This window comes from Phaethon lepturus, unplaced genomic scaffold, assembly GCF_000687285.1.
Source record: "Phaethon lepturus isolate BGI_N335 unplaced genomic scaffold, ASM68728v1 scaffold15615, whole genome shotgun sequence".
Lineage (NCBI taxonomy): Eukaryota > Metazoa > Chordata > Aves > Phaethontiformes > Phaethontidae > Phaethon > Phaethon lepturus.
In genome coordinates, this window is record NW_010538495.1 from 12759 (window position 1) to 23882 (window position 11124).

Below are 11124 nucleotides of genomic sequence, written 5' to 3' on the forward strand. Positions count from 1 at the left end.
ATTGTGCCAAGTATTTAAAATTTGGTATCTCATCAACTGTTATTCCAGTGTTGAATTTTAACAGATTAGTCTCTTACCGGTATCTGGTTCTTTAGCATTTGCTTTGTTAAGTTCTAGTGAAAATACCAGGTGGATATGTGCATTTCAATTTTCTCTCTATGAGTAGGCAGGGTGAAGCCTGATGGATAAGTCAATTGTGAGATGCTTATGCTCAGAGGGCAGAAAATACTTGTAAATAACAAACTGTTCTATCTTTACAGTATGGTTTTGTAGCAGAGCACTGGTGAAAACTTAGCAAATCTATGTGGCTCATATAGAAAAGTAAGGAGATAGGAATGCTCATGCAGTCACTCTGAGAAAGTACTCTAATTGTCACTGTTACTGCTGCCAATCACCAGTCCCCTTTTCTTGCTTAGAGCTTTAATGCCAAAATACACCACGTGGATCCCTGGTCTAGTATCCTGCATTATGTTGGCAAGTGTAATACCACAATGCTGTGTAACTCTTAAAATAGGACTGGAGCAAGAATGGCTATCTAGAAAATGGCATTTGTCAACAGTTCAGTGGGACTTTTTAAACAAGCTTCTGTGAAAACAAAGCTTTGCCCTCCGCTGTGATCCTGACCTGTTTATATATGGTCAACATTGCATAAACCCTGTGCCTGGCGTCTTTGTCAGAAAGACCTGGTGTGGGTAATAGTCTTATGAATAAATACTATTTAAAGAGGCATGGGGATTTTAAGTAGGGTTGCACAGCTAATAGCTTGTTTTCCCCCCGGGTCTTCCAGTTAGTCAGATTGGCTCAGACTGCATGTAATATAATTATGCAGACATTGCTTTTTCACAACACTTTTTCCTATTCAGATGTTTGGACTGATGTGTGGAGTACTTGTTGTTTTCAAATGTCCCATATCTGTATGTAGCTGTGTTCATGTTTCTGTTTTTATTTTGCAGGATCACAATCCTCAGTTTTCACTCCTGTGCCTGCTTTCCCCATCTTAGAATCTGTGTGTCTAAGAGCACTGCATGATGAGCATGAAAAGCTGGATATGAATACTGAAACTTCTGCAATCACATCAGAAATCACTGACAAAGAAAAAGCAGAATCAGATTCTCAAAGGACAGGGGAGGAGGAAGGTTTGGAACCTGCTAAGAAGAAACTAAAAGGAGGCTAGTATACTACAGTATTGCGCAACCTACCCTGCACTCTTTTATTTTAATATTATTGAAAGTTAGCTTTAAGTTTCTAATTAAGTTTTTTAAACTATGTCCGTTTTTCATAGAAGCCCAGTGAGATTAGCAGAAACATAAGGATCTGTGCTTACTTTTCTGTGTTAATATGAAATGAATTCAAAATGCACACATACCACGCTTAATATCACACTTAAGCATGCTCAATAAACACACTTATTGACTTGATTTCTGGTCCAGTGAAAAGAATGTCTTCAGTAGCTGCAGCTGTTATGTGTAAAGCAAGAACCTTTAGTGAGACCGTTGCCAGTGAACAGTGAATCAGTGTATATATTTGAGGTCTTACTTTTAACACTTAAAATATATTAATAAAAGCTTCAAAAACAACATACTGTGGAATTTTCTGTCTTTGTAGGTGAAGATGCTTGTCCAAATCTTCCACCAGCAGCTCCAAGTGAATGTATAATTAAAATTGGCTCTGAAGATGCAAAAACATCAAATGTGAAACCAGATAAGATGGAAGAAACATTAACCTGCATTATCTGCCAAGAACTGCTGCATGACTGTGTAAGGTATGTATGATTGACAAAAGCTGTAATCATGTGATAATAATACATGAAGTTCAGTGAAAACTGTTTGAGGAGGCCAGGATATTTAGGATTTTCACAAGCCCTTCTGAGTCCCTCTCCTGTTCTTCCCCGCTCCTTATCTATATAGCCAAATCAAAGCTAAACCATTTTTGAGTGTTACAAATTTATCTGAAAAATGAAAGACTTGTGGTTTGACTCCATTTCTTTCACTGTTTTCATGTTTGTGTTTTCCAGCTTGCAGCCTTGTATGCATACTTTTTGTGCTGCCTGCTACTCGGGATGGATGGAAAGATCTTCTCTATGTCCAACTTGTCGTTGTCCGGTAGAACGTATTTGTAAAAATCACATATTGAACAACTTGGTTGAAGCTTATCTGATTCAGCATCCAGGCAAGTTGAACTGCGTGTGTAACAGAATATGATGTATTTCACACATCAGCTGCATAATTGATGTATGCACCGACTGTTGTCTATTAAATTTCTATGTATGTATTATTACTCTGCTGTTTTCTCTGACATGGCTGTAAGAAAACAAGTGCATTTAATATGACATAATAACTTGTTGTAATATTTCAAATACTGGGTGAGAATTGAAAGTGATTTAGTAATATAACTGACTATGCTAAGAATTTTTTATTTTATTTTACTGCTTAATCATGAGAAGGATTTCAGTTTCATCAAATAGGAGACACTGACTGATTAGGCTACCAAAACTCAGATACTTCTGAAAAATATACTTGAATATGGATTTAATTAACTTTGATCATGGCCTCTTGAAAACAAAGTTTTCAAATTTTCAAAGTTGCCTAATACTACACTTCCATTAATAGAAAGAGGAATTTAACTAAGTTCTTCTAGAACTTAACAAAAAAAGAAGTTTTATGGAAGTGAAAACATAATAATGGTAATTGTGTTAATAAAGTAGGGTGGGTATAAAGGATGTGAGCTATTCTTTTTTTTCTTGAAATTTGAATTTGCTTCTCATGCCAGATAAATGTCGTAATGAAGACGATGTACGTAGCATGGATGCTAGAAACAAAATTACTCAAGACATGTTGCAGCCTAAGGTGCGGAGATCTTTTTCAGATGAGGAAGGAAGTTCTGAAGATTTGTTGGAATTGTCAGATGTAGATAGTGAATCTTCAGATATCAGGTATGTCCATTTAAGTTATGCACTGGATTAGATTTACCTATGTTTGAATGCACAAACCCACTCGTAAACACTTATTGCTGGTGGTGTTTCCATGATCATTGCCAGAAAGAATCTTATTTTTGTGTTCAGGTAAGTTCATTCTTACCAGTAATTTTCTTGGTAATTCTACTGGCAATCCTACTGAACCTTGAGCAGTCAATAAAAAAATAATTACATTTAGAACTTCCTAGAAGTCCAGCCAGATTCAGTTAACGACCAACAGTTCTATCCTGAATTGTGCAACATCATGTGAGATATGTGAAATTACATTTTCCAATTACAAATTGGCTGCTGCTTTAGAGAAAATAGGTTTCTGGCTAAGATCTTGTCAGGACGTAAAGAGGTCCATGACCCGATGAGTGCAGCTGCAATGACTGTACTTTCTTCTGTGTCTGGAATGGTGCTTTCACCAGGTGTATGGTACTAAAGCAGCTGATGCCTGACCCAGGGATTCCCAGGCACCAAAATATCTCCTCTCTACTTCTAGCAGCAAACATTTATTCCTGTATGTCTAGAGGGGAACAGAAAAACTCTTCCTGTAAAAAATTATTCCAGCTTTGTTCTTCTCTTTCTTGTTCATCTCCCTTCCAGTCACACCACTCTTTCTTTTCTTTTTCTTTTTTCTTTTTTTTTTTTTTAAACTACTTGGGCAATACTGCAAAACACAAAGTCTTTATCTGTTACAACTACAGCAATCTTCGCAGCTGTAAGGTACTGAGACTGAGTTATGTAAACATCCATATGTTACTGGATGAAGAAATTAAAAATTTAAACTTTGAAAGTATGACCAACCCTGTCTAGCATAGGGATGTGAGTTATATTTGCATTTGTTGGGTGTGATTTCCTATGACCTTATTTTATTCTTTCAGTCAACCATATATAGTATGCAGACAGTGCCCAGGGTATCGAAGACACTCTGTTCCAACTTTGCCTGGCACAGGCCAAGAGACAGAAGCAGGAGGAACGCAAGCACTGGGAGATGCGCCATCTACATCAGCCAACTTCCCTGCAGGTCAGTGTCGTGAAATCTCAGCAGTGTGATACTAAAATACTACAACTCATACATCCATTATGAAGTAAGCAAACTCACTCTCATGGTGCTGTGAGAGTAATGCCACTTGACATAGGTGGCTTTGCAAATACGAGATTTGACCATGGTTCTTCTGTGGCTGTCCAAAATAGATTGTTGATGGTTGATAGTTCTTAAACTGTTCTATATAGTGAAATACTTTACATGTCTACATAGTTTAGAAGTCTGAATGCTGTTTTTCTGCTCTTTTATAGTGTCTATGTAAAAATTACATTGCTTGCTTGTTACTCTCAGATTTTTATATTTCTAATATTCACTGAAACTCCTAGTCCACATTGCAGTTATGTACATTGTTCAGTCTATCTTTTTGTTTTTCCTATTTCGAACTCATCTAGCTGTCCAGGAATATGTGTGTCCTGCTCAAGGAAGTCATGTAATATGCACCTGCTGCTTTCAGCCAATGCCCGACCGAAGAGCAGAGCGTGAACAGAATCCTCATGTTGCTCCTCAGCAATGTGTGTACATTTTTTACATTTAAAAAAAAATTTTTGTTTTTAAATCTTGGCTACAGAACTAAATCTCTCATTTTTTATTAAACTTAAGTTTACTTTGAAGAGTGTTCTTTATTTGAATATTCTTTATCTGGACTTTTGTAGCAACAGCATGAAAAAATCTTCCTTTATAAAATTTCTTATTCCTCTATAGAATGTATTTTAAATGAGAAAGTTGTACTTTTTTTTTTTAACCAAGTTTATCAGGGCTCTATTGTTATTGATTTATAAGAACAAATAACTGCTGAGTTTTGTTGTGTACAGGTCCTGACAGGGGTTTTCTTTGTTACTTTACAGGTACAGTTTGTCTGCAACCCTTCTGTCACTTATACTGGGGCTGCACTCGGATGGCATGTTTTGGCTGTTTGGCACCATTCTGTGGTATTGTGGAATAATCTGTTTCTTATAAGCCTGCTCACTTTACAATAATGTCTGTTTGTCTTGAAATTTAGGTAATTTAAGGAATATAATAGCTTAGCTTGTAGCAGATTCATGCAAAAGGAAACAAAGGCTGTGTCCTCACATTACAAACAAAAAATTGAGTGATATGTGTCTTAACTTTGAGAGCATTTAACTTCTTGTCTTTATACCATATTGGGTTTGAGAACTACACTTGTTAAGCACAATGCTTTCCCGTATAAAAAGAATTATCGTGTATTTCAGCCTAGTCAGAGAATCATACAAAATGCAAGAGCACTGAACATCTGATGTTAACTGATTAGAAAAGAACCTTACCCTTAAACATGCAGACTTCTGAAACTCCAGGTTTTAGACATTTTAAAAAATAAATTAAAACAGTGGAAATTACTTGGCTGCAGTTTAAAGCTAATGGAATATGCTTTAAATAATGCTGTTCATTTGTGCAGATTAGTAATAGTGTTTGTGGACTAAAGGTAAAATTGTAAAATCTCAATGTCTTGTCTTTAATTGCCACTGGAATTTATATATCACATGCTTTAGCATATGTTGAATGCAGTTATTTACTTGGTGCTCACCTTGAGACTGGACACATTATTTCAGGAATAATGTGTCAGGGCCATGGGGCTGGGGGAAGAAATAGTAACTGTTCTTCTTTTTGTTCTGATTAGAAATAAATCTTGGTGATAAGTGTTTAGATGGAGTCCTAAATAACAACCACTACGAGTCAGATATCCTAAAGGTACGTTTAAAAATAATTATGTATGATGCATAATAATGAATATAGAAAGTTTAAGATGTACTTATTCACGAAATGATAGTGATGTGCTACCTAACAGTTACAGTGGCAGCATTGTGTTACTTGCAGCATGTGATTCTAAAAGGCAAATCTGATGAGCCCTAAACGTTCAGCTGGACCAAAGTTATAGTTACTGTGTCTAGACTGGAAGCATTTTAGGGTGATAATTTGGTCCTTTCAGTCGCTGCGTAAGACGGCATCGTATTCTAGAGGTGCATTCCATTTGGCATCTGCTCTTCCCATACCACCCAAATTAACAACAATAACAAAAAGAAATCACTTTCATGCAATCCTGATGTTTGATTTCTCCAATGTGTATGTCTCATGGCTGCCGAGAAGGCCAAAATTCTAGTCATAACTTCTGAATTTGAGTTTAAATGACTGATAGACACACTGTAGGATTCAGATGTGTTTGGTTGTTAAATCATCAAAGAATTCTACTAGTATAAAGTATTTGTTAGGGAGGTCAGTTTCTACAGGCTGAAGCGTGAAATCCGAAATATTAGTTAAAGAGAAAAATAATTCACTAAAAATATACCAGGAAAACAAGACTTGTTGAATATCTTTTTCCCAGATAAGTTAAAGTGCACACTAGATTGCATGGAAGATATTTTGCCCATACCATAACAGGGTTATCTAAATTAGGTAAACTGGATGAAGTCTTGATTTAAGGTAAATGAGAGTGTGACTGAAATGCATCTATTTACATTCTTTTGTCTCAAGTAGGAGTCTTATGAAAAAAGATGCTGAGTGGAAGGTTTTATTGATGATATGCAAGTCTCATGCTAATTAAGTTAAAGGTATTTAATTTTTACTTCTAATCAGCATCAGCCCATTTTGAAAACCTAGTTAGATCTAGATTTGGAAATATTTGCAAGGGAGTAGCTTGGTCACACTTTAATGTTGGAGATTTTTCTGGAGTAAACATTGAAATTGCTCTTTTCAGGATTACCTGGCATCCAGGGGTTTGACATGGAAAAATATGTTAAACGAGAGTCTTTTAGCTCTTCAAAGAGGAGTTTTTATGTTGTCAGGTATGTGTTACATTCATTTTTGTCCATGTATAACTCAGTAATATTATCGAGAGATTAGAAGTTCTGTGCATGTAACTGGTGCCATTGTGGCATTTTTGTTAAATCTGGTTTCTCAAGCGTTACACTGACATTATGTACAAACTGATTTTCTCCCCAGATTACAGAATTACTGGGAACACAGTGCTTTGCTACTGTTGTGGCCTTCGCAGCTTTCGAGAACTCGCCTATCAGTACAGGCAGAATATTCCTGTTGCTGAATTGCCAGGTGGGGATTGCTTCACACAGTAAGGGGGGAAAAGTCATCTAAAGAGTTAAGTCAGTTTTATGCTTGTAGCCTTGGTTTTTTAGCACCTTTGTGTAGCCCAGTGCAAATCTCTTTGCCAGACTAATATCTTATGCTGATTGCTTTACTTGTCAGCTGCTAAGTTTGCATATAGTTATTGTCAGAGTCCCTAAAGGAATCTTTTCTTTCAGTATGATTTCTCATCTGTAGAATAATTATATCTGCATAGTGAAAAAAGGAATTCAGTAAAATCCAGAATACAGTCAACAGGAACTAGTTGCTGTAATTTAATTTATTTTCCTATTAAAGTACACAAAATGATGCACCTCCTGAAAAATTTACATTTTACCAGCTCTCAACTAGGAACAAGAATGTTTTCATAAATTAATTCTAAATCTGTTTGCATTTACAGATTTAGTATAAAATATCATGCAAGCGACTGTGCCTTCTTCAATCCCAAATCTCTTGGGAACAGAAGCTCTTCCAACAGTCTACTTTTCAATGTTACTTTTATCCATCTAGTTCCTGTTGTTAGCAACAGCTTCCCAGTCTTTAACAGTTGAGAACTCTACTTCTGTGCATAATGAGAGACAGTCAGTCTCTCTTATTTCTTCTACCTTGTTTCTCCTTAGACATTGCTTTTCATTTTAGTGTAATGGCCTCCTGGACAGCTGAGTTATAATGCATGTAAAAGTGGGAGAAGAGCAACAAACTCTGACCAAATTAATAAATTTTTCTTTCATATGGAAATGTACCCAGACATAGGCTCAGTGTCTTAAACTGTAAAGTCCATCTCTATTAAACTAAGTGGTAAAATTTCAGTTGACAGCACTGAGAACCAAATCCTTTCATCGTAAGTCTGCATGAGCCTAATATTCAGAATTAATTTTTTGTCCTTCACTAAGTGTTTGCTTTCTTTCTAGAAAGGTGAACCAATATAGCTTACAGTCGCTACTTGCCAATCATGTCTTGTTTCTCTACAAAGCCTGCTCTGATGAGTAACCACCATTAGCAGTGGCTTAATAATCTACATCACCTTATTTAATGACTTCTGTAATAAATGTAGCACTTAATTTGCTGTTTTTTGTAGTGACTGTCACATCACGTCCTGATTGCTACTGGGGGCGCAACTGTCGAACTCAGGTCAAAGCACATCATGCCATGTAAGTTACACGATTTATGAAGTGGTGTGGGGGTTTTCTGTTTCTTTTTAGAAAACAACAACAACAAAAACAACAACAACAAAAACAACCTTTGAAGTGTGAGAAATTGCATGAGTAACACTGTTGCAGCATAAGCAAAATTGGGTGAGCGTGAGGGATGGAGGGATTGTCATTTTTGGTTTTAACACAACTTTGAAATGAGCCCTTCGTGCATGTCAGAAGGGCATCGCTAGCACTTGTAAGTTGATGTAACCCATTGCTGACAATTTTTCAGTCTTGTTTTCCACCCGCAACTCCCCCTTCATTCCTATTCTTCTGCCAGTGAAGCAGCTTCTGCTTCACCTCTGACCCAAGCAATCGGGCATATGGTGAAAATTAAATACTGAGCCTGAAAAGATATTAACCCTCTACTTCTCAAGTGTTTTAATACATCTAGGGTACATGGGTTCCTGGTATTTGGTCATTCATGAAAGATGTCCACCCAAACTAAATCAAGGTCCTTAATTAAAAAAAAAAAAAATCAGGGCACAGACAACCAACGCAATTGGATCTTTACGAAAGGATGCATGTGTGGTAACAAATATTAAAGACTTATAAAACAAAACAAAAACTATCTACCTAAGAGCTAGCTGGTTCCAGGGAGGATAGAAACATCCTTCTTGCTTTATGAATAATTCTCTAAATTCTCAGTGCAATTTAAGATACAGGAGTTGTCACCCCTTACTGAGAAATTGTTTTAATGAATAGTAGATTCTGCAATATCTTTCTAATGCCACAATGAACATACACACTTAGCATAATTCCTTTTAATATTTCAGGTACTATGGATTGAAAATAATCAGTCTGTACAGCTCATGCAAGCAGATCATAAGAAAGACTTGTAAAATATTCATCCCCAGTCTCTTACAAATTCGGAGGGTTTTACCAAATAACTTTCAAAAATAATTTGGGTTTAAGTTGCAGGTGTAATTCAAAGCACCACTGCTATCTGTAACTTCATGTTACAGAACTGTCTGTGTTCCCAGAGGAGATTGTGTTTTGAAATGTTAGAGCGTTAATTCAGTATCAAAGCACTCACTAGTTGTCTTTGTTCATATTGTGGTGGATAGTTCCATCTAGAATGGAAATGACTCAGGGTTTTTTTCCTTTTTTTTATTCTCCTTATTTCTTTTTTCCTGTCTTTTTCCTTTTTTCTTTTAAGCATTAGCTGTTCCTAGAACTTTACTGGCTGCTTGAGTTCCTAAAATCCATAAAAGCAAACAATCTTGTCATACCACTTCTAGATATCCAGTTACATTTTTTTAATTGAGTTAAACTGTTTTGCTAAGTAGTTTGGTTTTGTAAGCAAGGTTTCTTTCTAATCTTTGATCTAATTCAGCAAGAGGGAGAAAATTCACGGTCTCTCTTGTGTCATCTCTTCCACATGTATATGTATAGACACACTCAACTCCTGTTTCAGTTATGTCAGGGGATGCATAACCCACGTAAGAGAAAAACAAAGAATGAACAGTCAGAAGTTTTCTTTAGAATCGGAAAAAAGTGCCTCGTACAAAATTGTGTTATCTGTTTAATTCAGGAAGATGGGCTTGCCATTCCTATAAAACCTATATATACAGAATGAGAAAAACTTAACCTTTTTCTTTCCAGAAGAAGATTCTAAGCCAGTGGAAGAACATGTTTATGTTGAAATGTATTGTTAGCCTTGTTAATTCTAGTTCCTAGCGACTTGTGTAATGCTGTCTACTAAAAATTACTGATGTCTCACAGGGCAAAATTAATTTGCTGGTTCCTGTTTTAATTGCCTTCTGGGTTTGAAGTATGCAGAAGTATAGAGGAATGCTTTTAATAACAGGTTTTCTGTATGCATAATAAAACTAACAAGGATTAGGCAGGAGAGACGTTGAAAATCCTGTTACAGATAACGTGGTAGTAGAGTACCATCTAAACAGGTTCTGAGAAACAGATATGTTAGTGTGTAAATGTTCTGCTTTAAACTGTTTAACATTTAAAATACCCCATGAAAGATGCGGACTCTTTTCTTTTTGTTGCCTGACTTCTGAAAACTTCGTTACATTTTAATACTTCTTTTTAATTTTATTTCAGGAAATTCAATCACATTTGTGAACAAACACGATTCAAGAACTGAATACTTGTAGTCTGTAGAGAGGGGACAAAAACCTGTTACACTGCTTGTACAGTTTAAGGTTAGGGGATCTTTTCAGTTCCCCCATAGCAGGGACTCAATTACTTTTGCATCAGGTAATCTGGTGTGAACTTTTTAATTTGTAGAATTTTACAGCTGTACATGAATAAGGTAGATTTTTTTTTTTCCCAAGAAAGTCCAGCAAGCATTGCATTCCATCCTCATGACTACAGTGTCCCTGTGTCACGTCAGTGAAGAGCATAAACAGAAATCACACACAAAAAAATCAGCCATATCTTGGGAAGACCTAAGAATAAGGAGTGTATTTGCACTACTTGGAAGAAACTAAGAAAAGTCCTTAGACTTAAAATAGAAATGTTTTGTAAAAGTATCTGATGATATTTCAAGAGCCATTAATATTTAAGAAGGAAATTGTCAGTGTATATTTGTAACTGCATTTTGCGGTAGTCTGATATTTTGTCACTACCCATTGCGTTTGGCCTAGAAACACATTAATATTCACTTTAAAAAAAAATTTCCGTCCATTAAACAGCTGTTTCAGCTTAAAGCTTCTACCCGATGTGCAGTGTTGTAGTGTAAGAAGTACAGTTTCTTTTCTTAGTTTAGTTGTGTTGATGTTTTTATTCACATTAAATTACAAAAATAATTGCACAAAAATTTGAAGATCACATCTAAAGTTGGGGTAATACTTGAAGCAGAACAGACTTCCGCT

At 36.0% G+C, this 11124-nt stretch overlaps 1 protein-coding gene across 2 annotated transcripts in view; it reads left to right on the forward strand.

Moving 5' to 3' along the window:
- Positions 1 to 10642, forward strand: part of CHFR (checkpoint with forkhead and ring finger domains, E3 ubiquitin protein ligase) — a 23312-nt gene extending 12670 nt beyond the window's left edge. For both annotated transcript variants that reach the window (XM_010286836.1, XM_010286837.1), the window contains exons 6-17: positions 940 to 1169; positions 1606 to 1762; positions 2015 to 2169; positions 2770 to 2932; positions 3841 to 3983; positions 4397 to 4516; positions 4850 to 4933; positions 5641 to 5711; positions 6715 to 6802; positions 6960 to 7067; positions 8176 to 8248; positions 10352 to 10642. In XM_010286836.1, the coding sequence (XP_010285138.1) occupies positions 940 to 1169; positions 1606 to 1762; positions 2015 to 2169; positions 2770 to 2932; positions 3841 to 3983; positions 4397 to 4516; positions 4850 to 4933; positions 5641 to 5711; positions 6715 to 6802; positions 6960 to 7067; positions 8176 to 8248; positions 10352 to 10394 (1435 nt within the window). In that variant the 3' untranslated portion in view covers positions 10395 to 10642. The remainder of the gene's footprint in view (positions 1 to 939; positions 1170 to 1605; positions 1763 to 2014; positions 2170 to 2769; positions 2933 to 3840; positions 3984 to 4396; positions 4517 to 4849; positions 4934 to 5640; positions 5712 to 6714; positions 6803 to 6959; positions 7068 to 8175; positions 8249 to 10351) is intronic.
- The last annotated feature ends 482 nt before the right edge of the window (positions 10643 to 11124 follow it).